The sequence below is a fragment of the Prionailurus bengalensis genome, chromosome D3 (assembly GCF_016509475.1).
Source record: "Prionailurus bengalensis isolate Pbe53 chromosome D3, Fcat_Pben_1.1_paternal_pri, whole genome shotgun sequence".
Lineage (NCBI taxonomy): Eukaryota > Metazoa > Chordata > Mammalia > Carnivora > Felidae > Prionailurus > Prionailurus bengalensis.
Window position 1 is genome coordinate 14,615,500 of NC_057356.1, and position 25,188 is coordinate 14,640,687.

General features: G+C 47.6%; 2 protein-coding genes across 6 annotated transcripts in view; both read right to left on the reverse strand.

Annotated features, from left to right (window-relative positions):
- WSB2 (WD repeat and SOCS box containing 2) overlaps nt 1-17,765 on the reverse strand; it is a 24,527-nt gene extending 6,762 nt beyond the window's left edge. Inside the window, exons 1-4 of one of the 3 annotated variants that reach the window (XM_043557710.1) lie at nt 17,648-17,765; nt 9,905-10,073; nt 2,998-3,242; nt 2,686-2,817 (exon numbers count right to left, since the gene is read on the reverse strand). In XM_043557710.1, coding sequence (XP_043413645.1) covers nt 2,686-2,817; nt 2,998-3,242; nt 9,905-10,073; nt 17,648-17,660 — 559 coding nt within the window. In that variant the 5' untranslated portion in view covers nt 17,661-17,765. Of the gene's footprint in view, nt 1-2,685; nt 2,818-2,997; nt 3,243-9,904; nt 10,108-14,254; nt 14,520-17,647 lie in introns of those variants that run through there. The other 2 variants (XM_043557711.1, XM_043557709.1) reach the window with 2 other exon arrangements.
- Nucleotides 17,766-22,558: 4,793 nt separating this feature from the next.
- The window catches only part of VSIG10 (V-set and immunoglobulin domain containing 10), a 34,016-nt gene continuing 31,386 nt past the window's right edge, over nt 22,559-25,188 (reverse strand). For all 3 annotated transcript variants that reach the window (XM_043557715.1, XM_043557714.1, XM_043557716.1), the window contains 2 exons: nt 24,105-24,322; nt 22,559-22,938 (listed from right to left, as the gene is read on the reverse strand). In XM_043557715.1, coding sequence (XP_043413650.1) covers nt 22,886-22,938; nt 24,105-24,322 — 271 coding nt within the window. In that variant the 3' untranslated portion in view covers nt 22,559-22,885. The remainder of the gene's footprint in view (nt 22,939-24,104; nt 24,323-25,188) is intronic.

A 25,188-nucleotide genomic window follows, 5' to 3' on the forward strand; every position in this document is an offset into this window, starting at 1 on the left:
TTCTGTTTTGGGGAAAAACTAAAATGTCCATCCATAAGCATAAGAGAATGGGTAAATATATGGAATACATCTACCCCGTTAATTCAGATGGCATTAGGGACCTAGAATTTCCACGGAAGGGGCGCCTGGCTGGCTCAGTCAGTTGAGCGTCTGACTTCGGCTCAGGTCATATGATCTTGCGGTTCATGAATTCGAGCCCCATGTCGGGCTCTGTGCTGGCAGCTCAGGGCCTGAAGCCTGCTTCGGATTCTGTGTGTCCCTCTCCCTCTACCCCTCCCCTGCTCACGCTCTGTTTCTCTCTCAAAGACAAACATTAAGAAAAAAAATTAGAATTTCCATGGAGTACTATTTTGCAGAAAATATGGGAATAACATGAATCTTTTTGTGGAACGATGACTCCCAAATCCATAACTGACCCCTGATTCCAAGCAGGAATATGCAAGTAAGTATACAGGGGAATGCGGAAGGCTGCAAGCATGGGCCAGGAGGTTGCCGGGGGAATACAGGGAAGGATGCAATGGGAGGGGAGGATGAGATGGGGAAAGAGACGGGGTAGGAGGAGGTACCAAGACGAACTCGGGTTTGAAAGGGGAAAAAGGGGGAAAAAAAGTTTACGTGAACACATAGAGTCATGCACTGAAGAGTTTACATATATGTATGTGGGTCCATATAATTTTTTTTTTTTTTAGATAAGTCATGGTTTCTTCAGCTGTCATATCAGAGCAGCACCTATCCCCAGGGTGGCTGTGAGTGTTGAACAAATTCAGGCATAAGGGTAGGGCCAGGCCCAGACCTGGGAACACGACTTCATCCCCTCCCCTCCTGGGAATGCCCTAGTGCACTGGCCTGCTCCCAGTCCCCTTCAGCTAGTCCTGCCTTCCCAACCACTGAAAGGTTTTATTATTTAAAAGAAATTTTTTTTCTAATTTTTTTTTATTTTTGAGAGAGAGAGACAGAATGTGAGCAGGGGAGGGGCAGAGAAAGAGAGGGAGACACAGAATCCACAGCAGGCTCCAGGCTCTGAGCACAGAGCCCGAGGCGGGGCTCCAACTCACAAACTGCGAGATCATGACCTGAGCCGAAGTCGGATGCTCAACCCACAAAGCCACCCAGGAGCCCCTAACCACCAAAAGACTTTCAAGTCGCTTCAAGAACCTTCCTTACATGGTGGCAACAAGCTGCCTCAGGATGCATTAAAAATGGCGCCACCTTGGAGGAGCCTTCCCAGGCAGCAGACCTATCTTATGACTTCACGTTCCACAGCCAAGGGCAGAAACTGCCAGAGTTCTCTTGGTGACCAGATGCCCCTGGATAAGGACACCACAAGCACCTCCTTGGCTGTTTGACAAGTCAGTGGGCTCGTTTCTTTTCTTTAATGTTTTAATTTATTTTTGACAGAGAGAGAGAAACAGAGCATGAGCAGGGGAGGGGCAGAGAGAGAGGGAGACACAGAATCTGAAACAAGCTCCGCGGGGCTCGAACTCACAGACCTCGAGATCATGACCTGAGCTGAAGTCGGACGCTCAACCGACTAAGCCACCGAGGCGCCCCCAGCAGGCTTGTTTCTAAGAGGGCAGGAGTAGCTCATGGTTGTGGGGAGCTGGCCCCGTCACGGCTGAGGCAGGAATACCAGTCCCTCTGCGTTATCAGGGATGAACGCCCTCCTCATCAACTGTCCACATCGCCATTTCCTCCCTCCAGCCCCCGAGTCCCTGCCCATGTGGGGAAGAAGTGGCCTGGAGATAAATTCCCCTTCCCTATGTCACCTTTCCAGTTAAAGCTCAATACTGGAGATGTATGGAATTCTTTGCTGGGCCACCTCTGTATGCGGTTCTGCTCACAGCAAAATTCCACAAAAGTTGACCCTCTCAAGTCTAAGAGATTTCTTCTAGGCAAAGATTCCGCTTCACAGAGAAACATGATTTCTGACAGGAAGTATCCCACACGGAGGACTTCTAGATCTGTGGTTCCTAACCTGGGGAGACTCTGCCCTTCACATGGAGACAGGGCGTGGTGTCTGGAGACATTTTGGTTGTCAGAACAAGAAAAGGTGCACCTGGTATCTAATGGGTAGGGGTCAGGGGTGCTGCTCAACTCCCAGAATGCACAGGACGGCCTGGAACAAAGAATTATCATGCACAGGGGCGCCTGGGTGGCTAAGTCAGTTAAGCGTCCAACTTAGGGTCAGGTCATCATCTCGCAGTTCATGGGTTCGAGCCCTAAGTCAGGCTCTGTGCTGACAGCTCAGAGCCTGGAGCCTGCAGCCTGCTTTGGATTCTGTGTCTCCCTCTCTCTCTTCCTCTCTGCCCCTCTCCTGCTTGTGCTCTCTCTCTCTCTCTCTCAGAAATAAACATTAAAAAAAAACAAAAACGAAAGAATTACTGTGCCCAAAATGTCAACGATGCCATGGTTGAGAAAACCTATGCTCTATCATGTATTTTCAATAGGGGTGGAGTCTTACTTTTTTTATGTGCACAGATACGCACTCAGTGCCTAAGTAAATGGTATATTCTCAATACTAGTATTTCATGGGGATGAGGAAGGTTAGGAAAAAATGTCTTAAAAGACCCCTTAGGAAAACTGGTTGAGAAACACTGTTCTAGATAAAGGTGACATGGGTCACGTGGAGAAAGGAGCAAATATGGTTATCTGCGGAGCCGCTCGGTGGTGCCATCACCTCCATACCATGTTTGTTCAGGTCCCAGATGCGAAGAGTCTTATCCCGAGATGCTGACACCAAAATCAAACTGCCGCTGGGCGTGAAGCTTAGATCTCTCACAACATCTTGGTGGCCAGAAAGATTCAAAAGCAGGAGCCCTGGCGTGGGAGCAGGAGTAGTCAGTCAGTGGGAAAGAGGAGGCACCCGGTCTGCTGGTCACAGCCACACCTCTCAGCCGGCTGGGGGCCTGGCGTCCCCCGTGATCCCTGATGAGAACATGCACACCCGGACCCTGTCTGGGCAGACCCTGCCCCCTGTCGCAGGCAGAAATGACCTACCTGTCTGCACCTCCCAAATCTTGATCTGCCCATCATTGAGTCCTGTAGCGAGGATCAGGCAAGAGATGTCTGGCACCTGGGGATGGTGGCGTGCCCAGAGCTTCCTGCTGGGTGGAGAAGGCCACGGGCTGAAGGCCAAACCCCAGACAATCTGCCCACAGTCCAGAGTCTTCTCCTTTGGGCTGCCTCGCCCTTTTGTGTCATTTTTGCTGCTCCGGCTTTTGGCTTCAAACCCTTTAGGGATGCTGGAGGAAGCAGAGATCCCTTCATGAGTCTAAAATTGTCACCAAGGCAACCAACCAACTTCTCATTTTAGGGTATCTGAGACATTAAAGTTCTAGAAACGAATTGGCCTTCCGTGAATTCTGGCATGACTTTTCATTTCTTTTTAGAATCCATGTAACAGAGACTTCATTAGCCTTGGTTCATCCCATTTGTGATAGCCCTGCAACGGGGTGACCCGCCTTGTGGGATAACTAGATCACAGAAGCCCCAGGGAGCCATACGCTTCCTCAGAAAGTTCTCTCGGGTTTGGTGCATGGAAGGAAAGATGCACTCAGTGTTTCCCATGAGGAAGAAGGCATGCCGTAGCTTTGGAACTAGGACAGATCTTAGAACTTGAATACCCATCTGCTGCTCCCCTGCCTGATGAGCCCCTTTATCTCGAGCTTAGAAAGCGGGAAAATAAACCCTCTTCCGACCAACACAGTTTGCTTGGTACACGCTGATTTCCACCTTCACTCGCTTTGTGTTCCAACCAATCAGTGAGGCTCTTTCGCTTACCTCTCTGACGGTATGTCCAGCACAGGAACCGACCAGTGAGGTGATCAAGGAGAGAAAGAGCCCACCGAATTGTGCAGAACTGCACTGACCTCAAAGATCCCATGGCCGGACCCCCTGCTTTTACCTTCTACTTGATGGTAAAACACAGGCCCAGATGAGTCACAGAAGACGCAGGCCCCACCCACCATTCCCCCCAGTAGACACCACCTCACGGGCTTGAGAAGTTGGATAGCCCCGGGGGTTCAGCCCCCAACATCAAAGTTTCCCATCTGCAGTATACTTTATCAGTGCAAGTGTTAAGTCCTACCTTTCTGGGTGGCCCTGACCATACTCCGGGCATACCAAACTGGGGGAAATGGAGACGAGGAAGCTGGAACTCCATTCCATGAAAAATCCCATACTCAGCGTATACATAACAGGACGTCTTTATGTATTAGATTTGTTCCCCCAAAGCTGTAAGCAAATCATATTTTTGCCAAGTGTGTAGTTGAAATCTATTACAAAATTTTCACTAAGCTCACCTGTAAAATTAGAAGGGAGGAGATGGAATTGAGGCAAACATAGGCTCCTCCAGCTCTAAAACTCTATTAGTTGAAATCAGAGGTTGGCAAACTATGTCCAGGCCAGCAATCTGCTTTCAGAGACGAAGTTTTATCGGAAACCACCACATTCATTCCTTCACATACCATCAATGGCTGCTTTCCGCTGTTAACAGCAGAGCTGAGTGGTCTCGACAGAGTCCGTACGGCCCCCAAAGCCAAAAATATTTAACATCCACGCCTTCACAGTAAAAGTCTGCTGACCCCAGGTCTCAATGGCCAGTGCAGTTTGAAAACCTGTCGTCCTGACAAACATCTGAATGTGATAATGTCTTTTCGACTGACCCTGCTCAACCCACACGCTTTGTAGACCTGCCTGGCCCAGGCACAGGAGCCTGAGTCTGCCATCCAGGGAAGAAGCACAGAAAAGGCAAGACGCAGAGAAAGCTTTATAGGACACCCAGGAACCACTGAAGTTCCATTTGTTTTATTTTTTTACAGAATCCTAATTTTTGCCTTTGAATTAAGGAATAATCTGTAGTAGCTATTTTATTCCAAAGGAATTAAGGCATATCTGCACATTTTAAAAAAAATGTTTATTTTTTGAGAGAGAGGAAAACAGAGTGTGAACAGGGGAGGGTCAGAGAGAGAGGGAGACATAGAATCCAAAGCGGGATCCAGGGCTCAAACTCAGGACCATGCGATCATAACCTGAGCCGAAGTCGGACACTTAACTGACTGAGCCACCCAGGCGCCCCAAGGCATATCTGCAGATTAATTCATTTAAGTATCATAAATTTACTTTCTCTTTTTTTTTTTTTTAAATGTACTTTCTCTAGAAAGAGATACTGGGGCGCCTGGATGGCTCAGTTGGTTAAGCGTCTGACTTGGCTCAGGTCATGATCTCGCAGTTTGTGTGTTCGAGCCCCACCTCAGGCTTTGTGCTAACAGCTCGGAGCCTGGAGCTTGCTTCGGATTCTGTGTCTCCTCCTCTCTCTCCCTCTCCCATGCTCATGCTCTGTCTCTGTCTCTCAATAATAAATAAAACGTTAAAAAAAATTTTTTTACATTAATAAAAGAATGAGGATAGATTTTCCAGGTAAAGGAGCTTGGGACAGGGCCTTCTGTGGAGAACAGGAAGGAACACAGTGGTGCTGAGAGGTGTGATCGGTGCACACTGAGGGCGGGGGGCCGCACAGTGGAGAGCAAGCACTCTCCTGTGCATCCCTGTCAGTGCCTGGCCGCATTGTTTGACTCTCATCCCACTACCGTGAGGACCCACTGGAATTGTGTAAGCAGCTACGGGACCTAATCAGACCTGTGTTTGAGAAGAATGGAGGAGAAGAGCTGAAGACAGGGAGAGACCATTCATCTGCCAGACCTGTTCTGGAGTCCCGTGGGAACAGCAGGGAACCATGCCCTCAAGGACCTGACATTTTAGTTGAGAGAGAATGAAAAAAAAATTATGTATATACACATGTATGTGTGTATACATATGTGTGTGTGTGCATGTGTATGTATACACACATACATACACACACGCACACATACGGCATATGTCAGATTTTGAGAGGTACAAGAGAAAAAGGCCAGGATAGAAGAATGAATTGCTGAGTAAATAAAAGGGGGCTTAATCCTGGGTATGGGCAGACGCTAAAGTCAGGAACAAGGAGGAAGTATCCTCAGGGATGGGGGAGACAGGAAACAGAGCTAAAAAGTCCTAAACTGGGCCTGGCTTAGAGCTTTATCATTCAAAAAAAAATTTTTTTAAGAGAGCACATGCACATGGGTGAGTGGCAGAAGGAGGGAGGGGGAAAGAGAGAGGGAGGGAATCTTAAGCAGGCTCCATGGTCAGCACTGAGATCGACACGGGGCAATACCCTACAACCCTTGGCTCATGACCTGAGCTGAAATTAAGAGCTGGACACTCGGGGTGCCTGGGTGGCTTAGTCAGTTGGGCGACCGACTTTGGCCCGTCATGATTGTGCAGTTCGTGAGTTCAAGCCCCACATCAGGCTCTGTGCTGACAGCTCAGAGCCTGGAGCCTGCTTCAGATTCTGTGTCTCCTCCTCTCTCTGCCTCTCCGATGCTCATGCTCTGTCTGTCTCTGTCTCTTAATAATAAATAAAATGTTGGGGTACCTGGGTGGCTCAGTCGGTTAAGCGGCCGACTTCGGCTCAGGTCATGATCTTGCAGTCGGTGAGTTCGAGCCCCGCGTCGGGCTCTGTGCTGACAGCTCAGAGCCTGGTGCCTGTTTCAGATTCCATGTCTCCCTCTCTCTGACCCTCCCCCGTTCATGCTCTGTCTCTCTCTGTCTCAAAAATAAATAAATGTTAAAAAAAAAAAATTTTTTTTTTTAATAAAAAAATAAATAAAATGTTAAAAAAAAAATTAGAAAGAGATACTAAGACCTCTATCATGGGATCACAAAATCTGGGGCAGAACTAGAACTTAAGTCTTGGGTATCCAAGCCTACTACTCAACAGATTCCCCTGGACTTTGGAGTTTGCCACTGAATCAACTCCCTTGAGTTACATGGGGGGGGGGGGGGGGGGGGGGGCGGTGGAGGTGGTGCATGCATAGGGAGGGGATGGCTAGTGGCAAGGGAGGGTCATAGGGGGAATTTAACTTCACTGCAATTTAAGCTTCTAAAACCTTTGTTTCTAAAATTATTAAAATACAATTCTCTGGTTAGTATCGATTATTTGCTCAATACCAAAGGTGCTATTAATTTTTTTTAATGTGTAACAATCCAAACAAGAATATAAAGACCTCAGAGTTCCCCTTTTAAAGGACTTTAAGAATATCAATTATTTTAAATTATAAAAATAATAGAGAACGATGGGAAAAATTTGGAAGGGAGACAAATAAAATAAAAATTACCTATAATCCTAACACCACTCTAACCAGAGGAAACATTTCAGATCAGTTTTTATTTACGTGTATGTACATACATTAAAAAAATTTTTTTTCTTTAACGTTTATTCATTTTTGACAGAGAGAGACAGAGTGTGAGTGGGGGAGGGACAGAGAGAGGGAGAGGGAGACACGGAATCCAAAGCAGGCTCCGGCTCTGAGCTGTCAGCACAGAGCCTGACACGGGGCTCAAACTCACAAACTGCGAGATCACAACCTGAGCCGAAGTTGGCCCCTTAACCGACTGAGCCACCCAGGCACCCCCAAATTTTTTAAAGACAAATTTGGGACCATATTACATAAATGGTTTTATAGCTTACTTTTTTCAGTAAACCTTCCTTATATTATTAAGCATTATCCTAAGTTACTATTCTTCACAATGTGTGATTTTTCCCTACAACAAGTAACTTCTCATTTAACATACTAAATAATAACATTTCTCTCATTATATTTAAAGAACAGAGACACAAAAAGAATTAATACTCCGATTTCCGTTTTCCTAAGTTCATACTAGAGGGATATATTTACCTGTGGTAATGTAGATGTTTGGATAGGAGTGATTTTTGGAAAAAGTTTCCATTTTTATGCTTTTTTTAAAAATTCTTTTTCTGACTAAATTCGTACCGGACTGGATATACAGTTGAGTCTCTTACATTTACAGTAGGAGCTCAATAAGAAAAAAGAACGGCTTTGGCATTCTCATGAAACTGACTACACAGAAGAAACTGAATATCATGATTAAAGCAAGAAAATCTCTCGTGGCTGCAAAAAATACCCTATAGCAATGCCATAAGTTCCTGTACCATCCTCTCATCACTGGATTTTAAGGGATTTCTGTTTTGTCACTACTACAGAACCAACTCCGTGACAAAAATCAGCGTATGTAAATAAAAATAGATGACCCCATATCCCAGATCCCTGGTAGCCGGAGAACAGTTTCAAGGTCCTTGATGCATCCTGCCAAACAGCCAAATGGACATCCCTCAAACCCAGCAGTGCGCAGAGGACCGTCTCAGCGAGTTCTCTTCGGCGGTGCCTGTCATCAAGGCAAGGAGCTTCAGACTCCACTTAGGAAACATTAAACGTTAAATCTAATGCGCGATGTGAAGAAACGCCTAATACAAAACAAATGAGACCCTCAAGGGCAGGGGCCTTGCTGGGTTTCTTTCAGGATTCTCAGACCCTGGCTCGGTGTGAGGCCAAAAAAGATTTCCAACAATACTGGCTGAATAAATAAAGGCAGACATGGAACTGCCCTGCCACAAATGAGAAAATGCAGATGCTGGGCCCTTTGACCAGGCGCTCACAGCATTCGGATGCTGGGACCTGTCCAACCCCACAGAAAGAGACTAGTTAGCATCAGAAAAAAAACCAAACACCCAATTTAAAAATGGGCAGGGGCACCTGGGTGGCTCACTCGGTTGAGCAACAGACTTCAGCTCAAGTCAGGATCCCAGAGTCATGAGTTCGAGCCCCACATCGGGCTCACTGCTGTCGGCACAAAGCCCGCTTCAGATTCTCCGTCCCCCTTTGTCTGCCCCTCCCCCACTTGCACTCTCTCAAAAATAAATAAACATCTCAAAGCAAAATGGGCAAAGAATGTGTATGGACATTTCTCCAAGGAAGATTTGCGATGGATCAAGAAGCATAAGGAAAAAAAAAAAAAAAAAAAAGCATAAGTAAAGGTGCTTGGCGTCAGAAGCCATCGGGAAATGCAAATCCAAACAATGAGTTGCCACTTCCTGCCCCGCCAGGACGGCTATGCCACAATCAGAAAGACAGACAACAAGTGTTGGTGAGGATGGGGAAATAACACATTGCTGGTGGGACTGCAGAATGCTACAGCCCCCCTGCTCAACAGTCTGACTGTTTCTCATGCAGCGAAACACTGAAAGCATACGTCCACGCCAAAACCTACACATAAATGTTCACAGCAGCATCATTCCTAATAGCCAGAAAGGGAAAGCCACCTAAGTGTCTACCAATGGACAGATTATACACAAAATGTGCCGTCTCCACATTATGCCATTTATCTGGCAATAAATGTGGCATTTATCTTTATGCCATTTATCTGGCAATAAAAGGAAAGGAAGTACGGATACGTGCTGTAACACGGATAACTGAAAACAAGATCCTAAATGCGAGAAAGCAGTCAGAAAAGACTACACGGTGTACAATTCAATTTATGTGAGATGTCCAGGAGAAGCAAACGTGTAAAGACAGAAAGTGGATTAGCGGCTGCTCGGGGCTGGAGAACAGAGACTGGAGGACGACAACTAAGGGATGTGGGCTCTCTCTCTGGGGCAAGGACAGTGGTTTTGAGATTGATAGTGGTGATGGTTGCACAACTCCGTCAATCTACTGGAAGCCACTGAACTGTACTCTTTAAATGGGCAGATTGTATGCTGGGTAAATTACAGCTCACTAAAGCTGTTAAAAAAATGACAGTACGGATAACATCATCTCCACTGGATTGATTTTCACACATACCAAACGTGAGGGGGCTCCAGAAACCCCAACGATCAATTCCTGGTTTTCAGCCACTCCCTCTCTCCTGCTCCTGGGCAGGGAGACCCACAAAGGGTACGGAGTAATCTGGGAAAGCACTCTCAAGTTCCCCACCGTGAGGACTCCCTCGCTCCTCTGGGTCTGGGTACGACAGAACTTACAAGTGCTCCTCCAGCGGCCAGGGGATCAGCTTGACGATGCAGTGTCCTTGAGACCACGCGAACCACGAACCATCTGGGGAGAAGGCCACGCTCCAGGTTTCGCAGCTCGACTTCCAATCGAACTGGTGGGGACGCCCGGGCTTGAGCTCAGCCAGCAGCAGCGGTTCCTCTGAGACGGGAGACAGCATGCTTCAGACAAACACCCTCACTTCCCCGGGAAAGTGGGGAGCCGGGCTCCGGACCGCCCCGCTGACTCAGACCCAGGAAAGCCTCGGTCTCCCCAAGGCAATGGGTGATATTCTGGATTCCGGGAGGGAGTTGTCATTTAAATGACCTGCGGCAATAGCAGTAGCCACAGGCCACATTCCAGTGCGGTTACTCAGTTCTGGCACTGGCCACCGCTGGTTAACCGTGACTCACAGTAACCTTTGTGCCAGTGAACCCAGTGAATGGAGGCCTCGTTTTCCTATGAATGCTCGAAGAGGAAGAAAGAGGAGAGATGGACCAGGCTGGACCACGCTAGCTAGACAGTGCAGATCAGGAGGCCTTCAAATGTATTTAAAGTCTCCTTAAAAGAACCTGCCACTGGGAAGCAGGTGAAAGAAGGAATATCTGACACGAGAAGGTTCCCTCTCATTCACCAGCATCCTCCCCATCGCGGAGGCTAAAATGTTCAGTGCTTGCCCAGCTTCCTGCCACTCAGACCTCTCGATCTGGCCTTCCATTTCCATCTCCAGTCTGTTCTGGTTTTAAACCTTCATCCCATCTTGCCCAGATCTTTTACAAGACTCTCCTGATTTTCCTCCCCGCCCCAGGGAACTCCGCTAAAGCTGAAACACACATCACATCAGGACATTTCTCTGAAACACATTCCAGGCTCCCACCTGTGTACACAGAACAGCAGCAGAGCCTGGGCCTTGAACCCCAGACCACTGGCCCCGCCTCCTTTCCATGACCTCTGGCCACACGAGTCTCACCTGGCCAGGCCCCACACAGCTCACTGGTATGCACACCTGAGCTTCTGAGAATCCCTAGCACACATCCCTATCTCTATGATCTCTACTAAAGCGGAAGTGAGTCCCACCCTGCCGACTTCATTCTCTCCTATAGTTTACCAATTTCCTTCTGGTCCACCCTCCACCAGGATTTAAGCGCCCTTGTTCAAACACCAAAAGGAGTTCATTTTCATTTCTCTCAGGGCCCCAGCACAGTGCCTTGTGAACAGCACGTGCTGCGCTGGTGTTTCTTCCTCCACCTGAAGGGCATTTCCTAGTTCAAGCCTCTACTCCAGAGGAAGGTTCTCAATGGAAGCTCGTAAGCTAAAGGCATTCAGAATTGATTTTCTGACTACTAATTAGGATTATGATATATACTAAAAACTGCCTTCCACTCCGAATGAGGTCATTTCCTGATGTCTATGTTCCACTTCACTAGTTTCAAGACCTTGACCCTTTTTATACCTGTTACCAGATAGATACTGATTTAAACCGCCCCTATTTCATATATTTTAGGAGACATCTTTATAGGTCTTTTCACATATATGACCACTGAAATCAGGATATATCCTACAAACGGTGAATTTTTATAGCTAAATAGGCAGCATTTTTTCTCAGTGATACATATGAACCTTGGTATCTTGTGTTCAATGAAACGGGTGGTAAACATGTATACATAGAGAGATGCATATCTGTATACATAGAATATCTCCTGGTATATGCATTATAGATGTGGGTATGATCTTGTGTTATAAAATAAATGTGCTGCTGAAGATTCTCTCTTTAAATAGCATTTTAATCATATCAAGCCTTTGGTGGCTTTGCTATTTAAAGAAAATTTAAGAAGTTTCCTTTGCAAAGAGAATAGTCATTTCCTGAGGTTCTATGTATAAATCTAGGATTTAATACATTGGGTCTGTCTAAACTGTTATTTGTTGGCACAAAAACAGACACATAGACCAATGGAATAGAATAGAAACCCCAGAACTAGACCCACAAACGTATGGCCAACTCATCTTTGACAAAACAGGAAAGAACATCCAATGGAAAAAAGACAGTCTCTTTAACAAATGGTGCTGGGAGAACTGGACAGCAACATGCAGAAGGTTGAAACTAGACCACTTTCTCACACCATTCACAAAAATAAACTCAAAATGGATAAAGGACCTAAATGTGAGACAAGAAACCATCAAAACCTTAGAGGAGAAAGCAGGAAAAGACCTCTCTGACCTCAGCCGTAGCAATCTCTTACTCGACACATCCCCAAAGGCAAGGGAATTAAAAGCAAAAGTGAATTACTGGGACCTTATGAAGATAAAAAGCTTCTGCACAGCAAAGGAAACAACCAACAAAACTAAAAGGCAACCAACGGAATGGGAAAAGATATTCGCAAAGGACATATCGGACAAAGGGCTAGTATCCAAAATCTATAAAGAGCTCACCAAACTCCACACCCGAAAAACAAATAACCCAGTGAAGAAATGGGCAGAAAACATGAATAGACACTTCTCTAAAGAAGACATCCGGATGGCCAACAGGCACATGAAAAGATGTTCAGCGTCGCTCCTTATCAGGGAAATACAAATCAAAACCACACTCAGGTATCACCTCACGCCAGTCAGAGTGGCCAAAATGAACAAATCAGGAGACTATAGATGCTGGAGAGGATGTGGAGAAACGGGAACCCTCTTGCACTGTTGGTGGGAATGCAAATTGGTGCAGCTGCTCTGGAAAGCAGTGTGGAGGTTCCTCAAAAATTAAAAATAGACCTACCCTATGACCCAGCAATAGCACTGCTAGGAATTTATCCAAGGGATACAGGAGTACTGATGCATAGGGCCACTTGTACCCCAATGTTTATAGCAGCACTCTCAACAATAGCCAAATTATGGAAAGAGCCTAAATGTCCATCAACTGATGAATGGATAAAGAAATTGTGGTTTATATACACAATGGAATATTACGTGACAATGAGAAAAAATGAAATATGGCCTTTTGTAGCAACGTGGATGGAACTGGAGAGTGTGATGCTAAGTGAAATAAGACATACAGAAAAAGACAGATACCATATGGTTTCACTCTTATGTGGATCCTGAGAAACTTACCAGGAACGCATGGGGGAGGGGAAGGAAAAAAAAAAAAAAAGAGGTTAGAATGGGAGAGAGCCAAAGCATAAGAGACTGTTAAAAACTGAGAACAAACTGAGGGTTGATGGGGGGTGGGAGGGAGGAGAGGGTGGGTGATGGGTATTGAGGAGGGCAACTTTTGGGATGAGCACTGGGTGTTGTTTGGAAACCAATTTGTCAATAAATTTCATAAAAAATAAAAAAAAAAAGAAAGAAAAAATTAAGAGACAAACTAAAAAAAATAAATAAATAAATAAATAAAAAATAAACTGTTATTTGTATAGGTAATTCCTCCTAGAAATCTGTACGTGAGATCTTTTCATCTACACAAGTACTGGTCTATGGGAGCATATTCCTTTGGATGGGACTATCAGCATGGTAAGAAGTTACTTTATATTTTAAATCCGAAACCGGTCTCTCAATGTTACCCAGCCACCCCCTGTGGTGTTGTCTTCATTCTCGTTATTCCTGGATATTTTCTTGTGGCGGCCTGGCCCTAATCTCTGTCAATGCTTCCTTCCCGTAATCCAGTGGTTCTCGACGGACTTTGCCCCCCTGGGGACACATGGCGCTGTCTGGAGACATTTTGGCTGTCACGATTGGGGGTGGTGCTACTGGTATCTAATGAACAGAAGCCGCGGAGGCTGCCAAGCATCCTCCGGTGCACAAGACAGCCCCACAACTAAGGACTATCTCGCTTAAAATGTCGGGAGAGCGAAGGTGGAGCAACTTGGATGTCATCGACTGATGCGGAAGCACATTCTTTCCTGTTAGACGGAAATGTCTCTATCCCACCCTGATAATATTCACACTTGGGTCACTTCTCCCACAACCTGCACTGTGGAGGCTTTGCACAATATAAAAAGGGGTCCCCCTTGACTCCTTTTCTTTCCTTCCCAAACCAAATCCATTAACTAGTTTTATCAGGGCTGTTTCCAAAACACTTGGCAAACCTAACTTCTCTATCTCCATGGCTACTATTCTAATCTATGCAAACCATTTCATCAACATCACCTCTCCGGAGCAGTCTTCCAACTGCTCTCCTAGCTTCCACTCTGGCCCCCGCCATCCATTCTCCTCACTTCCTAGAGTGATCAGTTTCAGCCACTCTTAAAAATTCAAACTCCTTACTGTGCCCTTAAAGTCCTACATAACCTGGCCCCTTGCCTTCAACCCCACCTGGGCTTATGACTCTCCTCTCCCTGCCCCTGACTCCAGCCTTCACTCACCCCTTCACAGTGCCCAATTAGTTCCGAACTCAGGGCCTTTGCACCAGCTGGTCTCTTCGCCTGGAATGCCCTTCCATGACTGGCCCTTCTCTTCATTCAGTCTTGGCTCAAATAACAACTCCTTAGAGTGCTCTTCTCTGCCCCAAGTCAATCTCCTTCACAACTCCTCAACATCGTGTTCTTTATAGCACAATCACCACGATGAGGAGTATCTGTCTCCCCTCAACCAGGACACCAACTCCATGCTAAAAGGGACCTTGTATGTTTCTCTTCAGTGCGTAGCGGAGTTCCTGGCAGAGAGCAGGCAGTCAGTATTTGCTGAAAAAAATATATGTGGTATACCTCTTTAAATATAAACAAAATGAAGCCCCTTAAAGTATCATGACGCTTATGCCAAACATTTCATACGAAATGCTTCTTAAACATGAGCCATACCCAGATTTCACACTCTATTTCTGTGATATGGAGATTTAATCTCCTGCTATTTCAGGCTCAGGAATCCAGGAGCCAAAAGAAGAAAAGAACTCACTGACTCCTATCTCTTCGTTTCTAGAGTTAAAGAAATTCTGAAGGGGAGTCTGAACCCAAACTAAACTTGGCTGCTGGGGGGAAAAAGCCATAATTAGTGGAGAACTTAAAAAGCAAAACAAAACAAAAAGACCCCCACAAAAACAAAAAACAGAGCCGAGAGGATCCAGCTCTCATCCGGGATTGCACCTGTCGTGGCCCTTCTTAGTGAAAAGGCCCACGGATCAGGGTTTTTGTACATCCCAACATTGGGATGTACTTGGACAAACAGACTGAATGGAAAGATACTTATTATGGGCTGCTTCTGTGCAAGGAGATTCACCTGAGCACAGACAAGAAAGCTAGGACTCCAGGGGCGCCTGGGTGGCGCAGTCGGTTAAGCGTCCGACTTCAGCCAGGTCACGATCTCGCGGTCCATGAGTTCGAGCCCCGCGTCGGGCTCTGGGCTGATGGCTCAGAGCCTGGAGCCTGTTTCCGGTTCTGTGTCTCCCTCTCTCTCTGCCCCTCCCCCGTTCATGCTCTGTCTCTCTCTGTCCCAAAAATAAAATAAATGTTGAAGAAAGCTAGGACTCCAGCCAGCGGGAAGCTTGCTGGTTTGTCCAGCCTTGCGATCTTGACATTAGCTGTTCCCTGGGCCTGGAAAACAGCCTGGCAGGCCCCAGATCTTTGCCTGCTGCATCCTACCATTCAGGGGCTCAGTGTCAATGTCACATTCTGAGACCTTCCTGGTCTTACTATCGGTCAGTCTCTTTCCGTTCACCCCATTTAATTTTATGGGCACCACTCACTCATCTTTTCTTGATTGTTTACTTGTTTTCATGTATTCACTGCCTCTCTCTTCCCCACCCGCACCCCAAACTTGCCTATCTGCTCGCTATTGAGCCGTACTGTCCAATACAGTAACTACTAGCCACAGTTGACCACTGACCATCTGAAATATGCCAAGTCCGAATTAAGATGGGCTGTTAAGTATATAACATACACCAGATTTTGAACTTAGTACCAAAAAAAAAAAAAAACAAAAACCTAAAATAAATCAATAATCATGTTGACATGATATATTTTAGATATGCTGGATTGACACATACAATTTTAAAATTGGTTTCACTTTTTTTTCACGCAGCTACTAGAACATTCTAAATTACAGATGTGGCATTATATTTCTATCGGTCAGGGCTGGCCTAGAGAATGCCTGGCACACGGTAGATACTCAATAAATATTTGTCGAAAGAATAAGTGAATTCTAACCACTGCTCTGAAGATATCTACTGTTGTCCATTGTAATCCCATTACAATGGGCTTTATTCAGTTTCAAAAGAACATAAAACTCTCTGGCCTTTTTTTTTTTTTTAACAGTAACTTGGCAGCTCTCAACAGCTCTGCCCACACCCCAAAACACGGTCGTCAATCATCAGGAAAAACTCAGAACTGGAAACAGATTCCAGCTAAAAAGGGAGACTAACTACAGATCGCTTTCAGTTTTAAGTATAAGGAGTCAATGGAAACAACAGCGGAAGCTATAAAAAGATTCACATAAGATTCAGACAAACAGTAGGGGCCATTTAAAAAGTGGTAACACACTCACTGAAAAGAAAGCCCTTATCTGGATGGGAAGGCAGAGAGAGCTGCCTCTACACCTTTTACTGAATGCCTGACTGCGGCAAACAAAGAAATGTCATTTCCCAAATTAAAAAAAGTTACACCACCCCAGGGAATACCCTGATTTGAACCTACCCACCCACAATCCCTGGCTCCATCAAACAAGCCTGGGAAACACAAACATTAACAATCAGAATTCTCCAGACCAAGAAGAAGCGTGAACTTCACTGGAAGAATACCAAGAGGTTCTGGAACAAATTCTGAACCCTAGGCCTTGACCCCTTCTGAGAATTTTCTCTAAAGACACTGCCTTTAAGCACGGGGGTATATATTCAAGAGTTGGAACTCCCAGAATAAACCCCAAGCCCACCCCAAATTTCTGCACAGGTGGGGTTTAAAGGCAAGGTGAGTGGAAGGGAGGAGATGGAGGGATAACCTGGAGGTTTTGCCTTCGCGTAACAAGCACACATAACAAGCACTCCGAGATTACATGTTCATTTGGACTGACTCTCCAAGTGTATCTGATATTCTCAGACTTCCACACGTCTTCTGATGACAGCTGTTAACAAGGGTAGAAGCATGAACCTCACCCATCAGTATTTCCTACACTTGCCCTATCAAACACGCCAGCAAGGATCAACATCCCCAGCCCCACCCCACCTCTACCAATCAGTCTCCACCGGGAGAGGCTCGCAATAAATTTTCTTAATAGGGACCCCAGACCCCATTCTTATGACTATGCAAGTTTGGGAAGCTCCCAACCACCCGCTGGGGCACGTGCTATTATTACCCCATTTTGCAGATACAAAACAGACTCGAGTTATGCGGTCCGTCCAAGAGCACACTGCTCGTAAGGGGCAGAGCGGACTCCCATCCAGACCTGCGTCACCTGGCACCTGGGCACCCACCCCCCTGGGTATCACCCCCCCCCAGGGCCTGGCGAACCCCCGCGTTCTCCCTGGGCGTAGGCGTCGGGCCTCGGGAGCCCCCCACTGTCCTGGGGGACGGGGATCCCCGGCACGCAATGGCCCGTGCTCCTCGGGTCGCTTCGGCGGCGGCCGGGAGACCGGGTGGCGGCCGCTGACAGCGAAAGTGAAACAAAGCTGGGCGCCGGGCGCGCCCCCAGCCGCCTGCCCGCGCGGACCGCCCAGGCCCCGCACCCCCCGCCGCGCCCCTCCCACGGCCGAGCCCGCGCCCCCGCCCGCCCCCGGGGAGAACGGCCCCGGCCCCGCCCGGCGGGAAGCCGCGCACCCCAACCCCGCTCACCTCCGGCCTCCATGGAGGACGCGTGCGGCCCCGCGGCAGGCGGCGGGCGCCTCAGCCCCCCGGGCCGCCGGCCCTCATACCGCCCCCACGCCGCCCGCCCCGGCCCCGGCCCCGGCCCCGGCCCCGCCGCCGCCGCCGCCGCCGCGCCCGCCGCCGCCGCCGCCGCCGCCGCCGCCCGGAGAGGCCATCAGCTGCTTCCCGTCACATGGCGGCGGGCGCGGGCGGGGACGCGCGGGGGCGGGGCGACGGGAGGCGGGGCCTGGGGGAAAACTGTGGAGTGGGGGCAAGATAAAACCGAAGGGGGACCTAAAGGAAACCCGGGTGCAAGATAAAACAGAGGGGAGGGTTACGCGGCTGAGAGGAAAGCGAGGTGGGGCGCAGACAGGGCAAAACGGGGGGGCGGGGCCTGAGGGAAAGCGGGGAGGGGGGACCGGGCAGGTGAACGCTGACCGGATACAAACCGGGGGGCGGGGTTGAGGGAAAGCTGCGGGGGGGTGGGGGGCAGGTGAGCGGAGCAGGCTAAAACCGGGGGGCAGCGGGGATGAAGAGAAGAGAGGGAGGGGTAGGAACGGAGTGGGAAGGAATGGGGCGGAAGGGAAACCGGGAGCGGAAGGAATGCGGCTGGTGACAATGGGGGGGGGGGCGGGCGGGGGGATAGTGAAGGGGTTACAGGAGGTGTGGGTAGAAAAGGGGGTGCGGCAAGGAGATGGGGCGGGAAGAAAACCGGAGGGGGTGGGAACCAGGTGAAGAGGAAGGGGGAGCGAATGGACAGGAGACTGTCGCGTGAGAACAAGGACTTGAAGACACCGGGGATCAGGGATACTGGGGGAAAGGGAGACAAAAAGCGAAGGCCTAGGACAGAATTGGGGGAGGGGTCCAGGAACTCCCGGGCGGTTAAGAAGGTGGCAGGGAAGGAACGAGCCTGGAGAATAAAGTGAGAATAAAGAGCTGAGGCCCGGAGCTCAAAGCTTAAATGGGAGCCCAGGTAGAGGAGCTGAGCCCAGGGGGCGGGAGGAAAGCCGAGGGCCAGAGGAAGGCGTAAGCCGCAGGTTTTTAAAAATGGGAATCAAAGACAAGCCCAGTGGACAGTTGGGGCGGGGTGTGTTTGTGTGTGTGTGTGTGTGTGTGTGTGTGTGTGTGTGTGTGTGTGTGGAAACGACCAGGTCAAGATTAAAATGGGCGGTGAGAAAGGGACAGCCGGCCAGAAAAAAAGGGGGGATCCAAGAAGAGTGGGGGTCCGAAAATGGACAAGCTGGGTTAAAAATGGCTGTGACCTAGGAGGACTGAAGGTCATGAAAGGGGGTGCTCAGGAGCAGCAGGAGAGAAGTGAAACAGCCAGAAGTCCAAGTGGGGGCTCAGAAATCAGCTCTGATTAAACCCATACATATTAAAATGGAGTGGCTGGGGATGCCTGGTGGCTCAGTCCATTAGTGAAGCATGCGACTTTGGCTCAGGTCATGATGTAAGTTGGTGAGATCGAGCCCCGAGCCCCACATTGGGCTGTGCTGACAGCTCAGAGCCTGGGACCTGTTTCAAATTCTGTCTCCCGGCGCTCTGCCTCTCTGCTTGTGTTCTCTCTCTCAAAAACAAGTAAACGTTAAAAAAAAAAAAAGAGGGGGGAGGGGCTGGGTTGGAAGGAACATGGGGATACTGGGGTTAAGGTAGGAAGCATGGGTTCGGTTAGCAAGGAAGGAAGTTAAGGTGGGACAGCTGTGATAAAGAGCTGGACAATGGGGAGGGAGCCTGGGGGGCAGTGAAGAAAGGGAGTGTGAGGGGTTGGAGGAGGGATGACCTAAGAAGGAGACTGACCTGAAGCTTCCTCTAAGAACTGGGGGGGGGGGTAGTCTGGGCCTAGAATAGGAAAGGGAAGGGGTGTGAGTGGTGCCACCTCAAGTGTGAGGTAAAGTGAGACGCTATGGGGGCTCCAGTTAGCTGAGCCCGGTGAAGAAATCCAAGACCAGCCACAACTACAGGGACAGCTGATACAAGTCATCTTTTCAGACAGTCCAGCAGATCTGTGGTCTCCACGATGATTGCTCCTCTCATGTTAGGGTGCATGCAGTCTGACCAAAACAGAGGTGTATACAGGGAGAAAAAAAAAAATAATGGAAGAACAAGTTTCTCAGGGAGGGTGGGAAAGGTGATGGTGTCTCAGTAAGCATAAGAGAGTACCTATAAGGAAAGGAATAAAATGGCAAAGAGACTGCTATTGTTACCAATATGGGAAAGCTAGTAAAAAAATAAATAAATAAAACAAAAAAACTGGGGGAGGTTAAACCCATTTCTCCAAATCTCTCAGTTTTATTAATCAGGTCTAAATCAAGACCATTAAAATATTTATTTAAAAATAACTTTATTCCATAATCTTTTTTAAAAAATCCACATTATAACCTCAGAATAAATTTCTCTTACCCATTCCCCCCCCCCCCACACACACACACCAAATATTAAAATGTAAATAACGCAGAGGGATCTGCTAATTTTTCTTTGCAGCAGTTCCTGGTCAGTCCCATGGCACTTACTGCATCATGATAGACTTTACCCGGCAGGAATGATTTTCCAGGTGTTGGTGCATGGGTTCTGGAGTTTTCCATCACGGGCTTTCTGCAGTAATAGGGCCTGCGTGTACTTGTGAGAATTAGGACTAATATCAAAGCCACAGGATTGCCAGAGCCCTTCCCCAGTGTCCCGTGCTGAAATGTCAGTTGTGATAGCCCTTCAGTATTTATCTTCCTGCTTCTGATAAGGAGATCTTGCAGTTCACAATACATTCAGTTAAGATTGTGTAACAGCGCAACGTAACAACTTGGACTTTGCCACACAGATTTTGTAACCCACTGTTAACATGCTTGTAATTTTGGGGGTGGGGGTCGACTTAAAATAAAAGCAAGCCCTAATTCTGTAAAAATCCTTAAAGCTTGAAGAACCCCAGTACCTGCGCTCTTAATTGACCCAGCTATATTAATGTGCACATAGGGCTCAGATATAAGTGACAGAAGTCATGGGTCAGCTAATCTAGGCTTTATAGTGTTTGAAGCCCCCTATTGATAGTGGAACAACCCCTCCCCGAAGATTTTCGATCATCAAGTGCGTGTGCAAGAGAAGAGGGAAGTTCTGGAAAGCATCTCAGTGATCTTACAAATCATTCTCTGTGTTCCTACCTAAGGATTTTTTTTTTCCTGTTTCTTTTCTTATTCTCTTTTTAAACATGGTTGCCTCTGCAGAGTGGGCTCCTCAGGAATTTAATGACGGAAGATTCTAAAGGGAGACAAGCTCAGTGTTCAGTGACTTTAGCGGCAACTCAACTCAAGTCTCCTGTTCTGGGGGCGCCTGGGTGGCGCAGTCGGTTAGGCGTCCAACTTCAGCCAGGTCACGATCTCGCGGTCCGTGAGTTCGAGCCCCGCATCGGGCTCTGGGCTGATGGCTCGGAGCCTGGAGCCTGTTTCCGATTCTGTGTCTCCCTCTCTCTCTGCCCCTCCCCCATTCATGCTCTGTCTCTCTCTGTCCCCAAAATAAATAAAAACGTTGAAAAAAAAATTAAAAAAAAAAAAAAAAGTCTCCTGTTCTGAAACAATGCTAACTCAGGCTGGCCAGAGTGGTTAAGTACTGAAATACAATGCAGCAAAAGACCCAGCACACAAGAACTGTTAGCAGGTCGCAGCTATTCCTGAGGGGTAGAAATTGCAGCCAGCTCCTGTGATTGCCAGGGCTCTGAGCTGGGAACAGGGCTCACTTCTAGTGATTTTCTCAGTTCAGTCTTTTCATCCAAGAAAGTAGACCTGTCCCAACCACACCTCCAGGGTAATCCTGCAGATAACCAGCTTCTCGTCTCACAGGAGTCCCAGTCCCTATTGCTGGAGAAAGGAAGTTCTCCATGAAGCCCCACGTCTTGCCCATTAGGCAGGATATGAACAGTAAAGAGTGCAAACTCAAGTCATCAGATTTTCAGGTTTAGCACACATCTTTTGCACCGTTAGTAGGTCCCTGATGTTTAAGAGATTTGGATGAAATCAGAAAAACACAAATCTCTGAACTGTCCAGGGATCTGGAAACAGCAGCTTAAACTCATCATATGTTATTTTCAGTCCAAACTTCGCATTATTGATCAACGTAGCCTTGTAATCTATTTCCTTAGGAAGTGGGAAGGAAACAAGTTTTCTCATTCCCATTTCCAAGATCTAGAAACTGAGGCCGGATGAACTTGTGTGCCCAAGGAGTACTTCTCACCAGATACTCCCCTGCAAAACATTTCTCCTGCCTTCTTTCAAAGCCACAGGAGAAAGGAAGAATGGGAAATTCTGAAAACCAATAGGGTGTCACCTAAGAGGCTTTTGTATAAATATGAAGCTCTGCAAAATGAGAGGTTCTAGTGAAAGGCACTTCCTCTTATGGGCCCCTACCTCTTTTGAAAAGAACTATACCTCCGGGGAAGCAAATACCATCAGGAGAGCTCTCATCTGAAACCATTCAACAAAGAACGGGAGGCCAAGGTGGCAGCTTGTAATTTACAGTTGACCTTGTTTCTTCCACCAGGGAGGGCAAAAGAGAAGATAACCAACATCTACTGAACACCTCCTGGGCACTTTCACACCCACAAGTACCTCATTTAGGACCCACCGTACCCTGTACGGACGGTATGATTCCACCTACTTGGTAGATGAGGAAAACTGAGGTCCCGGGGAGAGGTAAAGCAACGTGCCCGAGCCCATGAAACAAGAAACAGGGCCCAGATTCAAGCCTCCAAAACCTGAGCCAAACTGCCTCCCTCTGACTAGCATCGGCAACTGACATCTCCTCACCTTTTCCAGGGAGGTGACGTCCACCTGGATCTCCAGCTTACCTGGGCCATGACCCCACATTATTCCCTTGTGTGTTGGGGCAAGCTGATCACTGACCTTTCATGGTGCACTGAGAGCCCTGAGCACAGAGCTCAAGTGCCTCCCCCCAGATCAGCATCAGTCAAGCTGGATAAAGCCAGAAGTCACAGTGAAAAGGGGCACCTCAGATGCCGAACGCACCTTCCCCCCCCATACTGCCCGTTCCTGATACTTTTTAACATCAATGAGAAAACTTACAGCAAGTCAACCGATTTAAGGAAAAAAAGGGAGGGGGGCAGGAAATATACGTGTGTGTGTTTTTCTTTTTTGCTGAGAGTCCCAAACCATTTTAAGTCCTCAGGCAGGGGTGTGAGTCAAGTCAAAGCTTTCAAGACAGGATAACGAAGGACAGTTCTCTTCTTCAAACTGGCCTATCTTCTTGAACGATGTCACTCTGCTCCTCGCTGCTGTCATCTGTACAGGAGGGAAAAGCCAATCTGAGTCTGAGTGAGGTCGACAAGAGGGGACTCCATTTCCACCGTCAGGTTTCAGTCATTGCAATTTCTAGTCCTTTACTGGAGAGCCTCAGAACTGGATTTCATGGGGGAGCAGGTGGGGCCGGGTATATGTTCCCCTTTTTCTCCTGTTCTTTTCTTTTTTTAAATGCTTTTATTTATGTATTTAGAGAAGAGAGGAGGGGCAGAGAGAGAGGAGAGAGAGAATCTCTCTTGATGTGGGGCTTGATCTCACGAACCGTGAGATCATGACCTGAGTCAACGTCAAGAGTCAGACGCTCAACCAACTGAGCCACCCAGGCGCCCTCTCCCGTTCTTTTCACTGTCTACCCTGCATACACTTGGATATGCTGTCTAACCTGCATAAACTTGTTCTCTTCACCCGGAATACTCTCTCCTTTCTGCTTGTTCAAACACTGCCCTGAAAGACTTGCCTCATATCCTACTTGTGCCATTAAGCTCTTCCTAACTAATGTGCCGCTCAAGGCACTCGACTCTCTCTGAGGTCCTGTTATTTTTAAACCTATCATCCATCTGGCAAAATTAACCCAATTCCTCCTCTGCTACTCTCTCAAAATGATGGTTAAATCTTGCTTCCATTTTTGGGTGCCTGGGGTGGCTCAGTCAGTTAAGCAACTGACTCTCGATTGGGGCTCAGGTCATGATCTCACAGTTCGTAAGATCGAGCCCCACGTCAGACTCTGTGTTGACAGCTCAGAGCCTGCTTGGGATTCTCTCTCCCTCTCTCTCTGCCTTTCCCCCAATTGTGCATGCTCTCTTTCTCTCTCTCAGAATAAATCAATGTTAAAAAAAAAAAAAAATCTTGCTTCCATTTTAAATCTTCCCCAGCTTTCACTCTGTGCACCCTAACTGGTCTTGCAAAGCTCCCAGCTTACAGTTATCATCGGTCCTCTGTATTCCTCTAAACAGGGCCGATATCGCACCTTCCCCAGAGTAGGTCTTTGATAAATGTTTGGCAGTTTAATTGTGGTGTCAGGAGTTGATAGCAGATGCTAGATTAAACTTTAACTGTCTTCCCCACCCTTGGAAAAACCCACACTCAAAGATTCTTACTGGGAATCTCACTGCAACCTAGCAGGGTGGTTTTAAGGAAAAAGAGCTTACCTTGCAGAGCCTGGAGTCCATTCCCCATCCAGTCTACGTTCCCATTCACCAGTGCGGTCACTCTATGGATGTGGCCATGCTTATGTATTTCTTTTGGCGACTCCTCCCTCTCATCTGCTTCCTCCTCCTCTTCTTCCTCCTCTTCGGCCACATCTTCCTCCTCTACTTCCTCTTCTTCTGAATCCACCAAAACCATGACATCACCCATGTCTTGCCCCCTAATTTCCAAAGGGGGAGAAATAATCAAGAAGATACCTTTTTCCAATATTAGCCCTTACCGAATACAAAACACTAGATTTATCACAACCTCTTTTGTAATGTGGAAAAATCTTTGTGCGTTCCACACACGAATCTCTCAAAGCGATGCTGCCATAGATTCCTACAGACAATCACATATTCCTGGGTGGGTTTTATTATCTCCGCCTGCTCCTTGGGTAGGTGACTCTTTGTCCCAGGAACCTACCATCCGAGTACCTCTCACAGCACATACACGAATGCTACTACGTTCCTTTCCTGAAATGCCCTTTATTTCTGCTCTACTTCCTGAAATTTCTCCTCCTACTCGTTATTCAAGGCCCAGGTAAAGTCCTCTTCCTCCCTGGAAGCCCTGAACCACGACTGCACTTGGGAATGCCCAGCGGTTTGGCATTTAATTATTGTCTGATTCATTACTGGCTCTGCCTACCCGGCTGGACTGTACGTTTCTCATTCGTGCCATGGGCCAGTCACAGTGCTGGGAGCATTACATTGTCATCTGATCTTTTCAGTCTCCCTCTGGGAAACAGATGAGGAGACAGAGGCTCAGAGAGGGTCAAGGATTTTCCATGAGCACAGGGCTTGAGAACGGCAGAGTTGCAATTTGAACCCAGGCCCACTAATTCCAAAGCGTTTTGCCGCTATGCCTTGCTGTCTCCTCCTATGAGAAAATAAGCCCAGGGAATGAAAGTGAGTCTTTCACGGCTCTCAAATATAGGGCAGTAAAGGTGACGTTTCCCCAGGAAAGATCACCCCAGAACAGTAATACCACCGGTTGAGAGGAACAAAGAGAAGAGTTCTTTGCTCCCACCCAGAATCTCCTTAGGAA